Source organism: Argiope bruennichi, chromosome 1 (genome assembly GCF_947563725.1).
Source record: "Argiope bruennichi chromosome 1, qqArgBrue1.1, whole genome shotgun sequence".
NCBI lineage: Eukaryota > Metazoa > Arthropoda > Arachnida > Araneae > Araneidae > Argiope > Argiope bruennichi.
In genome coordinates this window covers 77,210,054-77,234,899 of record NC_079151.1, presented here as the reverse complement: position 1 = coordinate 77,234,899, position 24,846 = coordinate 77,210,054, and the positions used below count along the sequence as shown (strand labels likewise).

Below are 24,846 nucleotides of genomic sequence, written 5' to 3'. Positions count from 1 at the left end.
AATATATTGTAGATATTGAATAGAATCATAACATTTGATGAATATATTGAAAAAATATTCAACGTTTTTTACGAACGAAAAAATATTCAATTTCCAACTTCCGATGTTTCCTAATCAGGCGAAACTGCTGTATTTAAAAAAGAGGCTCCCGTTAATACAATACATCGGCTGAACAAATACCCATTGTGAGAGATTGAAAGCTTACCTTTATCAGTATTTTGAGATAATTTTTTCCTAATAACACAAGATGTTCTATTATATTATTGCTATGTCTTCGCGATATTAGGAAACAATAAGAATATGGAATGATATTGAAATGATATAAGTTGCGAAATTGCTATATTTTTCCCAGCGCAGTAAGTCTTGAGATAAGGAATACAATTTTATAGATAGCTCTGATGGATATCGAGTCATTGATCTCTAATCTTGACGACTATTTGGCGACAACATCGACGACTTCAAAAAGTGTCTGACTGTATTTAAGAATTAGGATGTGAATATAGGAATTATAATTATTATTATTTTAATTTCGCTTCCCTGATGCGGAAACTATAAAAAGCCAGAATAACGGAGCTGAAATCAGTCGAATGTTAAAACACTGAGATTAATAGCCGAATCAACAACTGTGAGTGCGAAGTCTCTTTCTTGCAAATTCTTTCTGAGCGTTCTGTGTTGTTACGCTTTGCTGTTGCTTACTACTGCACTGCTCTTGTGTACACATTAGCTGTGTTTTGTTGCCTATATTTTCGTTTAAAATCGTGTAAGCGTCTTTAGTAAGCCTGTTAGGCATTTTCACCGCACTACCTGTGTACGGATTTCAGAAAATGTCTTTTATACTGTTATAGAGGATTTTGTATTATTTCGAATAACATCATTTCCTCCCATGATTTCCCCCAATATTTAATCACAACATTAAGATTGGCATCTTGAAACATCGTCTTTCCGTTAAGTCTTCATTTTAAAATGACGCTTGAAACATAATTTCTCTTGAAAACCTCTGTGCATATGTACTTAAGCGACTTTTGACATCGCATTGAAAATTGCATTTGAATAAACCAATTGAGCAAAATGAATTCTTCCAGACAATGGAAACTCGTTGGTTGATATTCCAAAGCTTTTATGCGGAAATATTTTTAAACACTAGTTTCACACCCATAATAATTGTTGACTTTTCCATAATGAAAGTTCAGTGATCTGTTGTAAAGATCATGATAAGCATAACTTCAAAGGCTTTCAGTAACATGCAATACAAATGTTTGGTACCACAACTTATGATATCCCAATTTCCATTCCTTGAAATTTTGCCTAAAGGAGAGTTTACTCCAAATGATCGATGGTTTAAACAAACGAAAATGAATGTATCTCTTACCTCTTAACTGGTTTTGGGGTTTTACGTCTTTGTCTTGAATACAGCCTTACAATGTTTTTATCTTCGAAAATTAGCCCCCTTCTCACCTTCCGAAAAATGTTAGAATATTCAATGCTCCGATTGCCTGTAGCATAGTAAGATGAAAATGCTATTCTAGATTAGAAATTACAACATTAGATGACAGGTGAGATCAGTATGAATCTGTTCTAAATAAATCACAATTTTTGACCCTAAAGGAAGTGGCAATAAATAAAAAAATTCGAAAAGAATACCGGTGTCTTTTTCCATAAATGACGCTCCTCTCTGTATGTCTCTGCTAAAGTCAATAACAATTCTTAACGACGAGACTTGTTTTTAGATCTTTGGACAATTTTTTTGCTTTATCAAAAGTTTCGTACAATTATCTTCAATTTAAGCAGTGGTCTAAAACAGTGGACAACATTTCGACGGCCATGTTCAAATTATTATCGCTCTTCTTGAGATTAGATTGTCTTCTAAAGGCCCACAAACAATACAATTTTCGGGATCTTTTTTCCCCTTCATGCTCTCACAACCAAATTCTCCCTCTCTTTTAATCTTTTTTGGTTTAATTTTTATATAAGTAACTAGCTGACCCGGCAAACGCTGTTCCGCCTTATAAATTATTTCTATTGAATATTTTGGTTGTTAATGAATGCATTATAAGTGTGTGGGGTTGGGATCTATGACAGAAAGAGGAATGAAGCGCGGTAGATGATGATCGCCGACAAAAATAAAAAAAAAATAAATAAAAAAAAAACACCAACCATTCATTTTCTCAATACAATGTATTTCATTAACATAATGAACATATACATTGTTTGATCTCTTAAAAGTTAAACATAAAGTGAAAAAAGTAATATATTTTTTGTCCTAAAGTATAAAAATGAAATAATGAAAATCAGTATTCATTTCGAAGAGCAATTGAGTGTACGATATTTTTTTCTCAGTCAAGCCAACACAAATAAACTCGATAGTTTGCCCATGCGAGAACATGCCACGTGTGAAAAACATGGTGTACCCAAATCTAAGGCGCAAACAGACATCGTTTGGTCTTGCGACTTATTGATTGTCACTGCGAATGCGAATCTAATAGGAAATTGACCGCGTTTGAATTCGATTGGCACATCTGTGAGAATAATTGGAATTCGTGGCAGCAAAACATTTTTGGCTCGGAATTTACCATTCAAAATGGTGGCTTCGATAACGCTTTTCATCAATTTTTTAATGACCAATCGCGTGTCATTGCACAGCCCTGGTGGGTTCAAATTCCGAAGTAAAATAATCGGAGATCCAACTTTCAGTCGTAGAAGGTGTGGTGGCATGCCTGGCAAATCCAGTGAGTTCAAAAACTCTGTTGGATAATTTACAGCTTCGTTAGCATCGCAAACCCTATCGATCAATTTGCATGATACCAAGTCGCTTGGCAACGACTGCTGTATCTTGAAGTTTAAATCGTCGACGTCCACATTTTTTGCTGCCAAAATGGCTCTTTCTGCCAGCCACGCATGATTTATGTATTAGGTGCTTACATCGGGAAATATGCGGTCAATAAGAACATTTTGCGAATCAACGATAGAGCAGAAATTAGTGGGCTATTAGTGTTTATTTTTAGCTGGAATGTTTCAACATTACGTCACAGTGGCGATGATTTCAAGCAAGCGTTGATCTCCTCAGCGTACAATGAACGTGAATAGGAACACCCTAATTACTTAGCGTTATGAAATATTTTTTACGACCTATTCTCATACCTACTAAATACACATAAAAAATTTCATGGAAATCGGTCGAATCGTTTCGGAGGAGTACGAACACAAACACCGTGACATGAGATTTTTATATGTTAGATTTTAGGGAGCAAGTTTTAACAAATTGAAACAGCAAAACACTTGTGAAGGAAGACTACTTTCTGAAAAGTTAATTTCAATTTATTATGTGTAAAATCAGGTGGAATCTCCCCGAAACTTTCTTGGATATTCTTTAATAAAATTGATATCCCTTTCATCCCGCATAAAATTTTGGATTTTTGGAAAGATTGCGAATATCTTGTATGATATTGCGAATAATGTAATGTTGCGAATAATTGATATGTAGCTTTTATTCAATCTACAGTAGACTCCCGATTATCCGCGGGCGGGTTATCCGCGCCTGCCGCATTAAGTTTTTTTTTGCTTCCAAGCAAAGAGAAAATGCTTCCAAAGCAAGAAGCAAACACAAATGACTGATCAAAAAGGTGTAGTTTTACAGTTATGCTTATAAAAATTTACATAATACATTATAGTATTAAAACAGTACATATGTATTAATTTTTCTGTGTATCCTTGACGTCTCTCGTAAGTACAAAGCACTTTTCTGTTTTCATTAACAAAATGCATTTTAGGTTAGTTTTGATTGATATACTAAAATATTAAGCGTTAGTTAAACATTTCCTGCTCTTTATTTTACGTTTTATTGTACATAAAACGATTTTTCAAAGTTGGAATGACTGTTTTCTCTTTTGCTATACCCGTTTAAAGCTTTTTTCGGATTATCCGTGATTTTTGTTATCCGCGGCGGCCGCGCCATCCAATTCCGCGGATAATCGGGAGTGTATACTGTATCTTGTAATCTTTGGTGGGGGAGGGAGAGGGTTATTCCTGGCATATGGTTAATAGTAGATACAAAATTGACTTCGTGTTTTCGACTAGTTTTTTTCCAACCGACTGAAACCAAAAAATCATATAGAATTGACATACAGAATCATATAGTAATTGTAAAATGTGATTAATTTAGTAGAGGCCCATAACTAAGAAATCCCAAGTACTAAAGGGTTTTTTTTTTCCCTTGCGAATGAGTTACTATTGCCTTTTTGAATTTTCGCGTTTATGCTTATGAAAATATAAATGAACAGAAAGTCAACCTTTGGATGGTTTTGATTTAAAACTTGATAGGTATCTACACTTTAAATGCTAAATTTGGGCTACAAATTTTACTCATCTGGCTCTTTTCGATTTATAGTTATCCATTTATATTCGGACAGCTGGACGTCTGTTCTCTTCCTTCCTCTTACTGGATTTCGCTCAAAATTTAATAGAGATGCATAATCCACGATTTTTTGAATAACAAATAATTTTGATACTGTTATTTTTAAATATTCGTTCCAAATATCTGTTATTTAAATCATATTATTAATTAAAAATTATTAATTATTATTAAATATAAAATTTATTAATTGTAATTAGTACTTAATTTACTATTTTAAGTAACGTGTGATTGAATTAATTTATCTATTTAAGTTTACGTTTTAATTTTAATTTTTTTCAAAACTATTAATTTAATTTATTTATTGGAGTAAACCATTTTCTGAAAAGTTAAATTTAAAAAAAAAAAAGTAATTTTTTAAATGTTCACTTTAGTTCTATATTCTGCCAATAGATGGCGCCTGCAGAGTGAAAGGAATGTATGCCATTAGACAGTTATGTCACAGGCAATTAGAAATTATCTTAATGGAATAAGGCATTATCAAATTCGAATATCGGAAAGTCAAGCGAAGTGGTTATCACAGCGAAGGGGTGACTTCACAATTATGAACAATTTCCTGTGATAGCTCCACTTTCAGTGATATGCGATTCAATGATACGATAAATCTAAGAATAACGGGTCCGTTCACTTTTCAACCCATTCACAGATTGCATGATTGAATTCTTGTTTGAGAGCTTCTATTGGACAGATCGTATCAATTGTCATTTGTATCGTGATCCAAGACCTTTAATCGAAATAATACCAGTAAGATCATGTCAACGATTTGAATCACACCCCTTTTTGGAAAATATTGATCACTAGTATTTGTGACTTTTTGATATTGGTTACGTAATAATCACTCTTAAAATATCCGTCGTCCCTAAAATTTAATAGAAATCTACAAATTCGACAAAAACTCTCGGTAGAAAATTTCAGTTGTCTGGAATAAAATGTTATGAGTTATTTTTGTCACTAATAGAGAAATGTGTCAATCGTCAAAAATTTGTTAATCGGACTCGGGGAGGCTTAAAATGTGGAGATTCCCGATTTCGAATTTTTTGATGAATTACTATACTTTTTCTGTATTTCGTATACTAGAAATTTAAAAATAATTATAACTCAGACTTGGAAAGTAAATAGTTAAAAAAAAAATACGAAAACCTTTCTTAACACAATCTAAATGTTATTTAACAATATATTAGTTCAGTTATATTAACGTCCTGTTTTTTAAAGCAACACTTGAGCTTTTTTAGGATGGACTTCGTAATTTTGAACCGCGGTCAGATGACGAGGATGACACCTAAGTTGGCACCCCCTGCTCTCCAATCTTCCACATTAGACCAGCAGGAGGGCATTTGGCCTCGGTGAATTTAGAATGCAGCAGATCTGCTTACACGACAGTTCTCCAGACTCTGAAGCCGAGATCTTACCACCAGGTCACCTCGGCCTACGTTTGATAATAGGATAAAATATCTTTTTTAGCTATAAAAGTTCTTCATTTTTTAAGAATTACTTAATATAAAACTCTCAAATGATAATTAATTAGGCATATTATTAAAAATAATATGTCAAAATGTAATTAAACATTATTTGATTTTCATTTGTATAAGTTAATTTGCATGGCATTTATAACTAAACGAAAGTATAAAATTTGAATTATCCTTCGAAATGTTGCGAAAAAAAATCCTTCAGTATTTAGGATCTTTTAAAACTATGGCCCTCAAGGCAAATGCCTACCTTACCTTTTCGATAATCAGTTCTTGTCTCTTCCAGACGAAAAGCAGAATTCCGTGCGCTTTTTACTGACATTTCTTTTCTGCTGTTAATTTTTGTAGTGATATCTGCTGTTAATTTTTGTAGTGAAGTTTATTTAATACATAGATGAAAAACTGATAAACAAGGCTAGTATTTTCATCAAAAAAGGTTTATAAACTGAATAAACATCGAAAGCTACAGAAATAAAATCGCACATTTATTTTCAAATTATTTTCGGTTTCTATTGGTAATAAAAGATTTCAAAGGCTCATTGATTATTTTTAGAGAGCTGATAAGAGTTTCATTGACAAAGCAGTACGCCAGAAAGTGAAAGATGGCATAGATGGAGAGAAAACTGAATGAAAGGTTTAATTATAACAAAAAATCCTTAGTTTTATGACAGTATATAATAGTGCTTAGTGAAAAATATTTGGTAGAATAATACATACTAGTCGCCTTTGGCGGCTAGCTGGTTCGCCAGGTAAATTAGTTATATATAATTTCCATTAAATTGTTTAGATATAAATTCGGTTCCATGATTCTGTGAATTTGTCTGATATTAAAACCATGGGTTTTTTTTATTGCTTACGTATGTTTGTTCATTGCGTGCATGAACTTATAACGGAGATTAGTCTTATGACAACGTAGCGCTTTTAGAAAATGTTCTTTTCATCCATCTTCTAATTGTCGCTTTTAAAAATTTCATTTCTTAAATTCGTTTGTAAACTACACACATATCAGACAGAGTCATTCTTCTTTAAATTTCACCAATCATGCGATTAAATATTTGATGAAATAATAAAAATGGTTTGAATCTTAGGACAACAATGTAACCTATTGTTAGAAATCAGACAAGAAACATTTTTAAAAATTCAGATAAAATTTTACGGTTATTAGTATAAATAAAAAGACATTATAAGTTTTGTAAAAATGAAAAATTCATTTTCATACAATAATATTTTTAGTAGTTATGGTGGTAAAACATAAAAAGTTCTACTTAATTTTTAATTAATTTAAATTAAAATTTTAAAAAATCTCTCCGAGGCGTGCATTTTCAACCTCCAATATATATATGTCAAATATAGGTCAAATGGTCTGACTTGCACAGCGACATTCCCCCCTTTCCCACACATTTATACTATCAGAAAAGATTTCTACCGATTGAAGCCTTAAATTTTAAGTATCAGATCATATTCATTTCCTTCCCCTTTTTTTTATTGTTATGCTCTATTGCGACAATAATTGAAACCATGGCTTTTTTTTTTAAATATAAACTATTTGTCAGCATCTAAACATCTAATCTTGTCTTCCCATTAAGATTGTAAATATTTTGAGTAATGAAATGTGTTGTCGCCTTACTCGGAATATACAGTTCCCAAATATATTGTATATTATAGTAACTATGTAATATATTTGAGTGATGGCTGTTTCACATGGTTTAAGACAATATAGTAAATATGGGGGGAGATTTCGAAGTGAGTTTCTGAGTAATAGAAACTGTTTAATATTTTTAATAAATTAATACCTTTAATTTCACTATTTTATTAATAATGAGGCAAACATTGTGCTTAATTGTGATTTTGATTAGTAGAATATACATGAAAACTCATGCTACTTCTTAATTAGCGTTTCAGTAATTTTCTTTTTGTTTGAAAACTTAAGTGCAGTTAATTTTTTTTGTCATATTATTATGTTACTGTACTTTTATCTACTTTTTTTTCGGTGTGCACTTTTTCATGAAATTCATCATTTGATTTATGTAAAGATAATAAAAGTAATATTTTAATTTTACCCATGTATAAAGCATTTGGACTGAATTTTTAAGGCCCTGCTATATATGAAAGTCACTATTAATTATTTCCCCTTTTATTGTACCCAAAAAAAAATAATAATAAAATATTTTTGCTTATCTTTTCCCTAAATTATTTTATATGTAATCATTTAAAAATTTATTAATTAAAATAAACTAGATCTAGTATTCTAATACCTCTATATTCTTAAAGTCTGTATCTAATCTGTAATATTAGCTAGCAGACTAATATTACAGATTAAAAATTTGCTACATTTCATTTGATAATTTATAGTGAAATCAATCATACTTTCCTTATTTAATTATGAAATATCCTGTAATATATGTCCTGTAATTTATATGCATTCTCTTATGTTGTATATACTTTTATATCCTTTAATTTCTTTGTTAATGTTTGAATCATTAATTTTTTGGATTTGATACTTGTAAATACTAATCTTAATCTTTTTGCATAAATAAATTCATTATAATAATTTCATTAGTCTATTTGGAATTTTGGTTATTAAGTAAATTTGTAACATGAAGTAAGCTTTTGCCTAACTAAAACTAAATAAATACATTCTGCTGCAAAATAATGTATTGGACTTTTGTAACATGTATAAAACCCACATTTTATAGCTACATAAATGTCAGTTAGCTGTCATTTCACTCAAAATAATTTCATATGCAAAGATAAGAAACACAGAAAGAAAGAAAGAAAGAAGATTTCTTATATGCATATTAATAATATAAAATAAAATTCTAAATACATATCAGTTAACCTTATTAAAAAAATTTCTTAAAGTTGCAGATTTTTATAATTATTTTTTTCACTCAACATTTATACACTGAATCATTTTTGAATAACACTTGTTATAAATAACACTTGTTTAATTATTGTATTTATTTAAAATATTTTATTGATACTTCTTTAAAATATTGTATTCACTTGTATTTGTAAACTGCTAGATATACAAATACATTGTGATACTGTTAACAGTACATGGACTTGAAACTTCTTCCTTCTTGCTTAATATATATATATATATATATATATATATATATATATATATATATATATATATATATATATATATATATATATATATATATATATATACTTATTTTGACTACAGTAAATAGACATTTATTTAGTTTTTAAAATTGTTAAAATTTAAATAATCAGTTTAAATTAAAAAGAGATGAAATGTTTTTAATTGGTATGAATGCTTCATGAAGTTATTGCATTAATGTTTAGTTATATATTTTTTTCTCATTTTTAGAAAGAAGAGATAGTGAAGAAGAGAATATTTATTTAGACTTTAATAGAGGTTTGTTATTATTCATAGTTGTTATGTGTTGTTGGTTGCACAAATATTCTTCAGATTAACTAATGATTTGTTATAATTTTCATTTCATTTTACTATTCTTATGTTTTAATATTTTCCCCTCTTTATCTTATGCTTATGCTTTATCTTCCCCTTTTTTATCATTCAGTATATATATGTATATATATAAACTGCCCTATTTAAATCTCTTTTGCTTGTATGTGATAGTTGTTGCAGAAATAAATAAAAGTGAAAATATATTCACATTAATTTTTTTTACTTTTTTTTAAATATTTGTATTGAAATATTGAGTTTTTAAAATTTTATAAATATTTTTAAGTATTGCATTTCATGCTGTTAAGAATAAAATATTATTTCCTTACATATAATCAATTCTATAAAATTCAGAATAAACTAGTAAATAATGTAATTAATTAACACTGTTTGAATTAAAAATAAATAGTCTGTACTTCTATAGTTGCTTTAATTAGTATTGATAATTCCTCTGTTTTTTTCTGAGTCGCATCAAACTTTTCATGAAGTGAATGAATTTTCACTTCATCTCAAATTTTGTGAAGTTTTAAAGAGCACAGAAAACATAACAGGAAACTTTAAATTAATATTGATATTTATGATCTGATATAATGGAAGTTTAGTATTTTTAAGGTCAAATGTAAATAATTCTTAAGTTTCCTAATTTTTTCCTACAACTGAATAAATGACTCATCATTGAAATGTGTACTATAAATTACAGAAACAATGAATCAAACTAATAGTATGAAATTTCTATTTTAAAGTTAATGCTGTATTCAATTTTTACATTTTATAATTACTTTTTAAACAATTGCTGTGTTTGTCCTTTTTTAAATGTAAATATATATGAAGCTTAAAATTTTTTATTCAGATGATTTATTTCATTGCATTATCTTTATACTTTACAGTTTCTCATAATTTGCTGAAATTAGACACATGGTCTTTATATAATTTATGTAAAAAAATTGCCTTCTGTATTAATTTTTTTAAAAAAAATCTTTCAGCTACTGCAGAAATTATACAAGAAATTTTGTTTAATGTTGTGAATCAAGATGTAAATATTAGTAGAAAGCTTGGATACTTAAATGGTTTAGTCAAATTATGTATGAAACAACAAACAGAATTTGGCATTTCACACAGAGACATATTTTGCTGGTAAGTTAACAAAAGAAATATTTTTACTTTGTTAATGAAGTTGTTTTAATGGCATATTTGAACTAGAAAGATATAAAGAATATTATGACTTGCAAAATTTCTTTAAAAGATGTTTTAGTTTTTTTGACTTATATTATGTTTTATGTTAAATCTTTTATTAGTGGCCTAAAAAGTTGCAATTTGTTCTTTTGCAGTCTTCGAATAGCATTCTTTCATGAAGCATGTGAAGTCCGTGCTGCTGTATTGCGAGCTTGTCGTTATATTTTAGAAAATGTAGAAATATTAGAAGCATTCTTACAGTCTAAGCTACAGTTTTTTGTTTCTCGATCTCTGGATATTTCACTTGACAATCGAATTGAGAGAGTTCAAGCTTTAAGGTTGATGAGAAAAGTGTTAGATTTGAATCCAAGTGGCTTTCCACGTGCCTTCTCTAACTGTTTAGTATCAATAGTTAATGAAGGGTCTCAAGAACGTGATATGATTCGACCATGTTTAGCCACATTAGCTCAGTTAGGTGAGTTTGTTCTTTAATTATTTTACCAAATAAATTATAGCTTTTTATATTTTTAAAATAATAATATTAATATTTGAATTCTTGAAGATCATTTTAAGCAATTTGCATTTTATAAAAATTTACAAATCATTAAATTTTTTCAGCTCTTTTAAATCCCCAAGCTTGCATAGAAGCCAGAGGTGTTAGTGCACTTATGAAAAATGTTGTAGAAAATTCTCAAGTGCAAGCTTCTGAAGCTATACTTGGTGTTATATTTTTTCTTATAAATCATCCTTCAACACGAAATTTAATGAAGAATGACTTTGGGCTTGAAGTAAGAAAGGCTATTTTTCGTTTATTGTAGATAAAAAAAATATTAGTTTATTGTATATATTTAATAATTAAAATGTTAGAAATTAAATTTACTTTAGATATCTAAAGCTTATTATAAATTCAGCGACAAGCTCAAACATTAAAAATTGCCGAGTCTTAAGTATTACATTTTTATAATTTTAGTAAAAATATAGATATGCAAAATAGAAAAATGTGAAATTGTTTATGAAATTTATTATAAAAAATGTAATATTTTGTCTAACTTTTTTAATGTTATCATTTTTACTTTTTCCAAATACTATATAAAATACTGCATTCTAATGCTTTTAAATGTCTACTGGTAAAATTTTTAAAAATTTTTCGTGATTTAAAAGTGGAATATCCCTTTAGATAGTTAAAAAGAATTTAAAATATCAAGTCAATCAATTACAATAATTAAAATTTAATTTGGAATGTTCTACTGTCATCTGCAAGTGAATGAACTGAAGAATTTGTTATTTTTATTTTTTTAACCCACCTATAAATGAAGATATGTGTAAGTTTAAAATGATTCTTTTAAATGAAATCATCTTTCCCACTCTGTAGAATTCACATTAAAATATGAATTATTATTTATTTCAGATAAAAAAACAGTTTATAGGAAATTTTAGAAAAATTATAATATTTCCTAGATGGGAAAGGAGGGAAAAAAAGTGCAATAAAGCTTTGTTATCATATATTTACTGCTAATTAGAGTATTTTTGGGTTTTGTTTTTATTTTTTAATATTTAGATGAAATCAATAATTTTGTAATCACTATTGTATATTAGTTCTAGAATTTACTCTTATTTCCCGATCTAAATCCCACTTTTTTTATTTAATTATTTTTAACACTCACTAAAAAATTGTTGATCATTGCAGTTTCTCACATTCTCACACTCTGAACAAAAGTATAAAAATCCCTAACATCTGTGCATTTCTTTCAAAGATACCTAAAATTTTCTTTTCTAAATTGACACTTGTGAAAGAAATTCCTATGAGAATTTTTTAGTAAAACCATGAAGGGGAAAATTTCAAAATCTTTGCTCTTTTGTTATGATATAAGCAGACACATATCATTGTTTCTTCCTACGTTCAAATTATGTCCTCCTGTGAAAAAATAATATTAATTTAATTCTAAACTTGTTTTCCTTTCACCCATAGAGCTGCAAAATTATATATATATAAAGCATTAAAGTTTTAACTCTATATTTCTTCTTCTAGAACTTGTTAGCTCCTTTCACTGACTGCCATTATCGTTTTCCTACTTCTGTTGATGGATCTGCAAGGTATAAAATTTTAAGCTAAAAACTTATTTACTATTTAATGTTTTTACTTTGTATTGAAATGGTTCATTGTTTCAACTACTTGATTTTTTTTCTATTTACTTTATTTGATAGATTATATGTTCATTCAGTATAATCATAGACAATTTTGCAATTATTATTATTTTTTCGTTTTGTAATAAATTTGAAAATCATATTCTGTTGGAAACATGCTGCATTTTAGACATTCACATCATTTATGTATTTTTTCTGCTTATAATTATTTCTATAAATTAGCCAAGTTTATCAGAAGGAAACAAAATATATACTTCTTTTTTTCACAATTTTTAATTGCAAAAAAAGTAATGTATGTTTATATTAAACATTAACACATTGTACATTTAAATTAATAGTGTGCATTTAAATTTCTTTTTGTTGATAGTAAATTCATTAGATTTCATTTAATTCAAAAGACAAAAATTGTAAAGTGAATATGATTATCCAGTTATAGTTTAATCATAACTGTCATGATTTTCTTGGACTTTTTTTTATGTAAATAATAAGACACAATTTTTTTTTTTTTTTTTTTTGTCTGTCTGTGTGTGTGTGTGTGTAATTTTCTTTGAAGAAGAATTACGTATATGTAAAATATCCCCAGATATCTCTTTTCAATTTATCAAATAAAATTGTTTCTTATACGTAATTTATGGACTCAATTTATAATGCAAAATTTATGTTTAACTGTGCAAAAATATTACACTATTATCACATCATATATTTTGATAACATAAAAATATCAGTTACATTTTAATTTTGCATTAGTTGTCTTTGAATTTGTTAATGTTTTATCATGCATATAATTGTAGCAATGTTCTTTAGTACAAATAAAAAATAAATTATCTCAGTAAATAAAAATATAAAATTTGCTGTAAAGTTATACTTTTAATTTTGCTAAAAAATTTTTTTTTCTTTCTAATGAGTAATTAGTAGCTTATGAGTATATTTGTGTAAAACAGACATTTTTTTATTTATTTCAAGTTGAAATGTTTCAATAATTTCCTTAAACAATTTTATTGTATCCCATTTAAGTAAAGTACTGTTATGTATTTAAACAAAATCTCAAATATTATTTCTTTCATGACTTTTGAGTCTGAATCATTTCAAAATTCATCTTAGTTATATGTTCATGACATAAAATGTGACAAATTTGGAAACCAATAATTGAGGTTTTACTTTAGTGCTTGGATAAAATGAAAATCATTCAAATTCTTTATTTATCAAAAATAATAATTTTTTATTTTGTTAGTGAGGATAAGGATCCCAATTTGAATGCCAGCAAAGCAGCTATTGTATGTGCATTACTGTCTTGGCCAGGTAGATTTGATTTATAATTGACATTAATTTAATTATGTAATCCACACTTTTTTCAATAAAGAGGAATGATATTTTTTATTATTATTATTATTATTTTTTTTTTGTAATTTTTATCCTTTTCTCTTAGGTCTGTTTTATTTATGTCGCACTGATTCATGCCATTTGCAGTCTCTAATCGAAATGTTGTACTTGCCTTATCCAGAATTACGTGTAAGTTGTTTAAAAATAAAAAGGTAAGGCTATATAAATTGAATAAAGAGGGAAACGCTGATGAGTGAATGTTTGATAAATAAATCAATTGGAGTGATTTTATTTCATCAACTATTTACTTATATATTTATTCAGATCTAAAATTGTGTAAACGTGAAAGTGTTAATTGACTTCATAAAAAAGTTTTTAATTTAAAAGATTAATTATTATTTTTATTTATTTTGAATAATTTTAAAGTAAGTTAAAATGTCTATAGGATTTTCCTACAATTTTAAAATCTGCATACACCTTCAAATATTTATTCATTTTATATTTTAGAAACTTAAATAAGGATTTTTCAGGATTATTGTAATATTTGCTTTAGTTGAGATCTGTTGACCAAGCAAAAGGGATACTTTATTCTATAGGACATAAATTGTAATATATTTCATCATTAACAGTGAGCTAAAATAGTGAAATTATTTTTTATCATACAAAAAATAAAAATGTATATATTGCACTTTTTAAATATTTATTTTAAATGCATGAATTGGCAATCACCAAACAAATATACAAATACTTATGTTTATATTCTGCTTTAGAATTACAATCTCTTAGTTCCTGCCTTTGAATATAAGGAATGCATGTTTAAATCTGCCAGGTTTATGAACATATTATAAATTTATAAGAATGTATATAAATTGATTTTGTGAAGTGAAAACCATTAAAAAGAATAAATCTAGAAATCTGAAAGTATGAAAAGGTTTTTATTCATGAATAAACTCATCAAATAATACCTAATAAATCTATCAAAAAAATCTTACAATAGTTTATTTTATTTACATTTTTTGTAAATATATATACCAAATTTCTTGAAATTAAGTTGATTAGATGACTTTGCTTTAAACATATATTTATTTTCAGAAAAATATATTAGATCTGTTGTACAAAATATTTGATGTAACTATTCCTGAATGGACAGATGATTTTTCTATTGCACTCAGTTCTTCAGGTGAGTAGGTTTTACTTTAATCTAATTGATTCAAATGGGGTCAAGATTCTTTTATATAATTATAATAAAATATTTAGTAATTATGTATAATTATGTTTTGAAAGGGCATGATTACATTATTAGTTCTTCTTTTAAAAAAGTGCTAAAAATCTTTGGCTAAAATTTATAAACATTTGTTTGTTATTTATTTCTTCTCATCTGTATTGATTTATACAAATTTTTTACACCAGAAAGTATTTATTATAAAATGGGATATTTAGAATCAAAGTAGGCAAAATCAACATTTTTTTTTTTTTTAGATTCAGCTAGACATTATTTTAGGCAGATTCCTTTAATTAGGAATATTATCTTTTGCAATGGTTTTTATGGAAAATAATTTAAATTTTTGCTTATCTTCACCAATAGTCGTCTCTGTAACACTTCTTTCCAACACTTCTCAGGGTCTAATTTTTTAACTGTTCAGTGTTGAACTACTGTGCAGCTGATATTATTCTATGAAAATTAAAAATTAAAATACAGTGATGCTTTGGTTTACACTCCTAATTGGTGTAAAAAATTATTGATGGAATCTAGAAATCTATTTCCATATAAATCAGTGTAAGCTCCAGTAATTTATTCTAGGCTGTCCAAAAATAATGTTTGAAATACATTTTATAGGGAATACAGTGTTTAATACTAAATTAGTAAGAAATCAATTTAAAAAATAATGCAGAGAATGAAGTTTTGTCCTGGATTTTACTTTTTATATCCATTTAAAAACTTTTCTTTGCATATGGAAGATAGCCAGAAAATGTCTGTTACAGATTTTTTTTTTTTTTTTAAATAAAGGAATTATTGGCATATTAAGGTTGGATAGCTCTTGGAATGTGATTTTATTTTTACACCCTCCTATGATCATTTATGAACTATTATTGCTGAACAGAAGAACAAAAATTAGTTGCTATGTGATCACATTTACAAAATTCGATGAAAAAATAAACAGAAACTGAATCCAATTATAGTAAAAGTCAATGGAAACTAAGGTATTTGTGTAAATGCTTGCACTACTAAATTTTGATAAAAACGTTTTTTGATTGTATATAAGCTCTGAATCCTTTCACATGGCCTTACTTTCCTTTTACTATACTGTGGTGAGTGTGTTACTCTTGTACTATTAAAAAAATGAACATTTTTACTTAACCATCTAGAAGAAGAATGAAACATAATCTAATGTATGAATGAAAGCAAGATGACAGGGATCTGTCTCCTGATCATTCAACAAAAGTTTATTGTATGCATTTGTGTTGTTGTTATTAAGTAATGATGCTTTAAAATATAATTTTCTTTTTAAAGGGATAAAAAAGTTTTTCAATAAGACATCTGGAAAAACTTTTTATTGAACTCTGGTCAAGAATCGCAATAACACACTTTCAGCACTGATATTAAGATGGAAAAAGGTTAAGTAAACATATTGGAAATTTTTTGCATTTGAGAAGAAACTTTCCACCTTATACAGCTGAACTAGCACTTCTTTTTGGCATGAAATTTTATCATTATGGATTTCCACATATGGCAGTTAATATTACCAAAATTAGAGCAATAGAAAAAATTGTTCAAGGGAGCCCCTTCCACTCAGAAATGAAATGTAATATTAATTTCAAAATTTGAATTTAAGTTATTAGAAAGAAAATTGATTTTAAAAACACTGATAATTTGAATATGTTATATAACATAAACTTGTGAAGATAACTCAAATATTTTGATTGTGTTTGAATGGGCAAGGAAGATTTTATAGGGAGGGTGGAAATCTCAGCCAAGTCTGTAAACAAGTCTTAAGAGAGTGTAGACATCTTAAAAAGAGTGGGAAAGGTAGGAAGAGGTTGAAATTTTCATTTCCCCAATTATTACCACTGATTATTGAAGATAAAAGCAATTCAGATTTCTTAAATTATCACCTCGTTGAAGTGAACAATTTTTGCGCTGGTTGCTTTATGGTAACTGCAATAGCTATGAATTTAGTGTCTAAATAGTGATTTTTACTCTCTTACTTCAAATGTTTTTTAACCAAAATTTGTGACATATTGTTTGAAAGTATTCATCAGTTGTCTTCTTATTCACTCTTTTATTCTTGTAGCTTCAATTTTATGAAATGTAAAAGAAGAAAATGATAATATGAAGAGGGGGGGGTCCTTGCATCTTTAGATGTGTTTTCTAGATTGATAATATGAATTTTTTCATATGACTGTTGAAAGAGGACTATCTGATGAGTGCTACATTGAAAGAGCTGAAGCTCATATGTCTCTCAGATTTTGATTGAAAACAGGTTTTCCATTTCAGCATGATCACTATCTATAAACATATATATGAAGGGGTAATATGTGTCTATTCTGTTTATCAGCATTACAAATTGTAAATTGTCTTTTTTTTTTTTTTTTTTAAAGTTTTGCATTTATTATAATGTTTTAAGATTTTGACATTTTTTTCTACAAAGCCTTCTTGAAAATATTTGAACTATTCATGGAATTTTTTTGAATTCAATCAATCTTGTTTCTGTACCTTAAAATAAATTATTAGTTATATTTGTCTTTTCATACTATATGAAAAGATATCTCTTTAGAAGTATTGTTATTAAGTACTGTTGAATATCAAAAACACTCAAAAATTTAGAATTTCTTACATATTTGTTTTTTTATATAATTCATAATTGAATCTTTGTATTAATTATATGTTCTCTTTATTCTTTATGTATCTAAAATTTACGAAACATTAATATATTTTTTTATCCATTATTTATTAAAATTGTTATGGCTTTGTATCAAACAGTTCCTGATAAAATTAAAATTTCCTTAAAGAGATGGATTAATTAATTTACCTTTTCATTATGCTATCTTGGTAATATCAATTAAAAACCGTACTTAAAGTTCAATTGTTTTGTGCAATGTGCATTTTTTATTTGTTTCTTATTATTTGAAATTAATTTAGATACTAGGAATTTTAAAAAAGCTTCAATTATTAAGAAATACTTAAAACTGTAGAGTAAAGGTTACTCACTTATTCCGGAAATAAATTTGTCAGAAATAAATCAGCATTGATGAATGAAAAGTAAACTCATAATTTAGAAATTCTGTATACAATGTCATTTCTTTTTGTAAATATTCCTTTTATTTTTATAGATCCTTCAACATCAAAAATGTCATGGCAACTTTATGAAGGTTATATTGTGGCAGAAGGGCTTGATATTTTACCATATTCCTCAAAAGACAGGTTACAGAATTCATTAAATTTTTTATTGTATTCATTAAAAAAGTAAAACCTTTTTTTTTTTTAATTCATTCTTTTTATTTTCTGAAGTTCAAACTTGAAATAAAATATTTCATCATTCTCAATAAAAAATAAACAGAAAACTTTTGTGTTAAACAAATAGTTTCATTAAATAAATAAGTATTACTAAATTAGCTTACTAAAAAAATACTGAATTTTTGATTATACAGAAATGAATATGCTAATGATAATTGACTGAAATCTCTGCATCCAATTTATTACTTAAACATCTTTTTAATGATGTAATGTCAAAAATTTGATTAGATCTCTCCATAGTAAGAAATGATTTTGTAGAATTTTTTAATTAATTATAAAACAGTCTATAATGATTATGTTCATATTCAAGATTATGAAGGAAATTGTAACATTTTGTGTGACATATTTAAAAAGGTTTAAGTAGTTGGAAATTGACCTATTTTTAAATTGTTTGATATTGAAAAATTAAGGAAATTTTTTCTTGTTATGAAATGTACTTTTGATAGAATAGATTGATTTAAATTTAGTATTCTTCTGTAAATAAGGCAAAAGAATTAAAGGTGATGAATGTCATATTCTTTTAATGTAAAACAAGTCTTTACAATTGTTTACTTCTTATATAAAGGATAACTGTGTTAATTATTGAGGTATTTTCAAAAATTTTAAAAACTCCATAATCTGAGTAGATAAGTGTATTAATAGTTTTAAATTGCATTGAAAGTAATCATGATAGCACACTTAATTAATGAAATTATTTTCCTAAGTTAAGCATTAAGATCATTTCCTAACTAAACTGTTTACTTTAGTGTGGGGGGGGGGGCAATGTTTAATGCTTATTTCTGTTCTTTAAAATTTATCTCTCTAACAGTTTAGTTTAAAATTATTTAGTGAACTTTTTTTTTAAAGTTTCAAAAATATTTGCATCTTGTAAATGTTTTATTTTCAGTTTGCTGTCATTTAAAAAAAAGTCCAAATAACTTGTATTTTTAAGTGAGTTTTAAGTCTGTGTAGTTTGAAAAAGTTTATAATGTGTGATTTAAATTAAGGCTTTTCTATTTGTGAATGGTATCTTTAAAATTCCTGCTATAGAAAATGCTTGTATACTTTATTGGCAGTTATAAAAATGTAGCACATAACGATATTTGATTATATAAATTATAGCAAGCTTCAAATACATTATTTCTATTTTTCAAATGAAAATAGTTAAAATATAAGCTTCTAATAAAGGGCTATCATTATTTATGAAAAATGATAATGCTGCTCTGTTATGCTTAGTAAAATTTGTTTTAACTGTAATGTTAAGCAAATTGTGTAGTGATTTTTGAAACTTTTGATGATAGCATTAATGAGGTGTAGAATATCAAATTTCATACCTGGGATGATGTTGTTTACAAATTTTAAATGCTTCTAGTTATGCTTTAAAATATAAGATTTTCCTTTCAAGATGATTACATGCAGTCTACCATGCTTAGATGGAATACTCAGTTGTTGTTTCAATATTTAGTGAGGCTTGACTGTGAATTATTGTTAGCAAATAGGAATTGTGTACATCTTATGTTTCAAAATGGGAATGTGATTTTTTTTAACATCTGCTCTTTGTTGTGTATTTTATTTGTATTCTTGGAATGTATGTGATAGTAATATAAATAATGTTTCTTCGTTTTATATTTCTATTATTATTAAATTAATGGAGTCTTAGTTATTCTTTGATATGATAATTTGTTAATTTCACTCTCCAACATCTTAAAAGTGATATCTATCTATTGTATATGGGTCAAGGAAATAACTTGTACCGGTGTTGTTTTTTTAAATTAAATTTATGCAGAAATAAGAATTAGTCTTCTCAGGCTCATATTTTAGGATTTCTGAAGTTAATGTTATTCTGTAATTGTTAAAATAGCTTTTTGATTTGATTTCTTTTATTATTTTTTTCTTTAAATGTTTAATTTCAGCTGTATGCAAAGTGTCTCTCAAACCATGGGACATACTTTAAGAGTATGTTCATGTATTTTTAAACTATTCATTTAAAAAATAAAACATGCAATCACAAATGCAGGGACTGTCCATTACTAGAAATCCTTTGTGAGTGAATTAAAGTGTGATATTTTAAAAAATTGTTATTGATATATAATACCCTCCTTCATACTCAATGATACTCTGAACATTCTTGAAAAATTTGTGACATAATATTTGGCTTTTTTTGTTACTTTGCTTTTTTTATATGTTATTTTAACCTTTTTCTTTTGTCTTTGATCAGGTTCCTATGGTATTTGTGTTTATTTTTTCCCTTGAAGTCTACATTCTCGTAAAGAATAAATACTACCTTTGAAAGTTTCAAAATTTTAACACTGTAGTCTCAATTTCAAGAACTGAGCATGTTGTTTTTCATATCTTTCTGAATCCTGCTCTCCTAATATTAATATCTTATACAAAAAAAAAAAAAAAAAAAAAAAAAAACATTGATCTTACTTACTTTATCATTTGCTAAATTTCATTCAATTTCTTTCAATAGTGGGGACACTTGGGACTCATATATCAACATTTTTTTTATAATGCACCCTGTAATTCATAACAAAGATTATCCTTATAGCCCTGGGTTCCATTATAAAAATGCATTGCTATTATATGTCTGACCAACATATAAGTTTCTCCCATGGTTTTAGAAACATCTTGTATATAAATTTTTCAAAGAAAATATTTATCCAACTGTTTGTATAAGTCTTGCTTTTTACTTTTATGTCTAGAACTTTCTTAATGCTTTGTTTAAAAAAAAACTTTTATGTGTATGCTATTATTCCTTACATTATATTGGCGTATTCTGACGGTCATTTTTGTCAAATTTATTTTATATTGTCAAATTTATTTTATATATATATCCATTTATTCAAATTTTATTTTTTTACCATATACATTTTTTTTTTCTTTTAAACTTTTATTTAGAAAAGTATTGTTTAAGGAATTTCTTAAATTCTTAAGACTTGTGCAACTTTATGTTCTAGAAACTACCATAATTTTTCATCAATTTTTGACTAATGTTTTAGGAATTATATTCTATGCAATTTACTTGCATTTGTGTCATAAATTGCTTTTCCAAATTCATTGAGTTTTGAAAATATATTTTTATATAGATAAAAAAATTTTATATTCAAGTTCTTTAAATGATTGCTGAAATAAAATTATTATTATAAGTTATGATTATTACATGATGATTTTAAAACAGCCTTCACTACATAATCTGTAGTAATATTCATAGGGGTTTTTCTATTGTTCAATTTTTATTAATTATTCTTAAATGTTGAAACTCGTTTTTTTAGTAAAATGTTTTCTTTTTCTTTTTTTCATAGGACAAATTTAGTTTATAATTATTATGCCCTCTTGATACTAGTATTTGTAAACTGTGGGATTTTGGAGGTAAGACGATCTCTCTTTGCAGGAGGAAATATGTATAAATATATTTTGCTTTTTATATCCAAACTGTGATTATATATGAAATGTAAACCTTATTTTGAATGGAAAAAAATGTTAAAAAATTTCTTTTAGACATCTATTTGATGAAATAAATAAAAATAATATATAATTTCATATTTATGTTTATTGATAACGGCGGTAATAATGATACATCATGTTTTTGTCTGTTCTGATTTTTTTTTTTTTTATGTTATTCAAACAAAATTTTGCTAAAATTCAAATTTTTCGATTTGGCTTGACTAATGTGGTATAATCTGTAAATTCCATAATAAATACCAAGACTAAAAATGTATATATGCTATAATTTCTCCTATTATTGTTTAGGAACCATGAAACAAATATCGATGACATTCATTCTTTTATGGAATGCTATTTCTCTATAATGTAGAATTATATTGTAATTCAACTTCTTGGTTAAAAACAGAATATGCTGCAAGGTAGTTTAACTAAAAAAATAATGTACTTTTATATTCACTGCATTCCATTAGTAAACATTTGATTGAAAAAAAAACTTTTTAGCATATATGTTTTTGCTATTTGTTTGCCAATTAATCATTGATGTTCTGTTAATATACAATTACTAAAAAAGAGATAGAAAAGAAAAAATAGGAAGTTAACTGAAATTTCATTATCTAAATTTATTTTACTTGAATATATGTTACAGTTATTAGTGTAACCATTAAAATTATAAAATTTTGGCTGCTTCACAAAATACTATCTTGTTCAGAAAAGACAATAACAAGAAAGAAAGTATCTGGTTGTCATAAAAGGACTTCTCAAAGAGTTGCCTTTTTTTTCTTTTTTTTGCCATTTTGGAAGCATAGTTGTATTAAATTCTCATACTTCCCACCAGAATTTTCATAAGCAGTAGATATGTAACGATATTGTTAGTGAAAAGGAATAATTGCAAACTTAAAATATATTTGAGTACCAGAATCTCCGTATCTTTTAAAAACTTCTTTGTTTTAAAAAAAAAATTAAACTCCTGAAAATATGTTTGTTCTATTATTAACTAGTGAATTGGACGACATGCCTATATAGTTGCTGAGTCATTAGATAACTTTGTTCAGGAATTCAACTATTGCTAGCAATTGTTTAGCAATAGCCGATCTAACAACTTTGTTTGTTTGTTTGTTAGAAATATAACAGAACAATGTAATAATTTGCTAAATTTTTAGAGCATTTTTAACCCTTAATTCAATAGTTTTATCTGCTATTCAATAAGACAGTTCCTCCTGTTTCAGGAATGTGTTATAATATTGATTCAAATAAAGATAATTAGAACATTGAGATGCATTTAGATTTAAAGTCATTTCTGTATCATGTTATAACATTTTTAAATGACTTTTTCTTAGATAATAAGTTTTAAAATAACATAATTTGATGCTCAAGAATCACAGTTAATGGTTTATTAATAAAATTCATTAAAAACATGGAAACAGTCAAGTGTCAACTTTTAATGTTTGGAAATTTTATATTTTAGAATTTATCAAGCAGTTGAAGTTTGCTTTTTCAGATTACTAATTTTGAAAATTAGTGCTGAAAGTATTGAAAATTTTCTTGAAATAAGGTTATATGAAATTCTGCAGTTTTCATTTTCTTTTCTGCATTTGCGTGTTTTATATGCAGTGTATATCTAGGCATTATATGTATCAACTTCTAGAGCTTTCATATGACTTTAAGAAGTATTCAAATCATATAGCTTTGCAGGTGTAGATATATTATTTTCATGCTGTAGATGTCTTCTGAAACCCCTTTATGATATGCACATATCCAATAAGCATTTGGGTCAACATTGTCCAAGGCCACTAAGTGCAACTATATTCTATACTTGAATATCTGGAGAGACAGTTATTGAATGTTTTCTAACTGAATTCTTTCCAGAATATTTGGATGAATAACAATCCAGCAACTGCTAAGTTTTGAAATGTAACATCAGCAAACTTTCTCATTTTAACATTATATCCATTGTATTGACATTAGATTGTGATGGTTATTTAATATAACAATTTCTTTTATAGCTGACTTAATCATTGAACCCTCCTTACCTTCATTAATTTCTCTATGATCATTTGTAAGCTTAAGAATCAATATGTCTGTGTATAATGCTGAGCTATTGTTGGATATATTTCTATGTCTGCTTTTGCTGTATAAAAATTTCCAGTATATATGTTGTATATATTGAATGTGCTCACATACAACATATTTTACTGCTCATGGATGCAACTTTAAACAATGTCTGTGGTCTCTATGTGTTTTGTAATTGTGCCTTTTGGTAAATAATAGAGCATATGGTATTCATTTCTGTGTATGTATTTCTTTCATTCACAAATGTATATATGTGGTAATGATATTTTTGTCCCTGCTTTTCTGTATGATTATGATTTTTTTTCTTACCCTAAAATTTATACAAGAACTAGTAGAACATAATGTATACCTACTTAATATTTACAATTTTTATTTATGATGACATTTTTACATAGAATAATATGATTGTTCTAAAATATCTTAAAAGACATGCTGATTTTTGTCTTATAAATTATATATTTCTGTTTTATATTTTTTAGGCTTTATCAGAAGTCATTGTATCTAGTGAAATTAATTTAGCAGTAAGGGCTACAATTTTCCTTGGTGAATTCATATATATGGTATGCATACAAAAATTAGTAGATTTCTTTTCATTTTATCATTTTAACCTGAATAAAACAAAGATGTTTTTTAAAATAAAAATAATGAATTTTTCAATGATATATCCTTTACAAATTTTGCTTAAATTAAGTCTAATTTATTTTTTTTTTTTTGTCTCAATTATTTTTAAAGAAGATTTGTGATACATGAAGAATGTATAAACTTTAGATTATATTATATTTTCTTAAACAAGAGATATTTGTACTCGTATTCCTTATTGCTGTATTGCTTTATTTTTGTAAAATTATTATTTAAAAAACTTCCTAAAATAATTTAAAAGACA

General features: G+C 26.7%; 1 protein-coding gene across 1 annotated transcript in view; it reads left to right on the top strand.

The window, feature by feature from the left end:
- Nucleotides 1-7,475: 7,475 nt before the first annotated feature.
- Nucleotides 7,476-24,846, top strand: part of LOC129971385 (rapamycin-insensitive companion of mTOR-like) — a 50,324-nt gene continuing 32,953 nt past the window's right edge. Inside the window, exons 1-12 of the mRNA XM_056085104.1 lie at nt 7,476-7,617; nt 9,215-9,262; nt 10,297-10,447; nt 10,642-10,961; nt 11,105-11,274; nt 12,516-12,580; nt 13,863-13,930; nt 14,058-14,140; nt 15,044-15,131; nt 18,284-18,374; nt 21,752-21,818; nt 24,443-24,523. Of these exons, the coding sequence (XP_055941079.1) occupies nt 7,563-7,617; nt 9,215-9,262; nt 10,297-10,447; nt 10,642-10,961; nt 11,105-11,274; nt 12,516-12,580; nt 13,863-13,930; nt 14,058-14,140; nt 15,044-15,131; nt 18,284-18,374; nt 21,752-21,818; nt 24,443-24,523 (1,287 nt within the window). The 5' untranslated portion in view covers nt 7,476-7,562. The remainder of the gene's footprint in view (nt 7,618-9,214; nt 9,263-10,296; nt 10,448-10,641; nt 10,962-11,104; nt 11,275-12,515; nt 12,581-13,862; nt 13,931-14,057; nt 14,141-15,043; nt 15,132-18,283; nt 18,375-21,751; nt 21,819-24,442; nt 24,524-24,846) is intronic.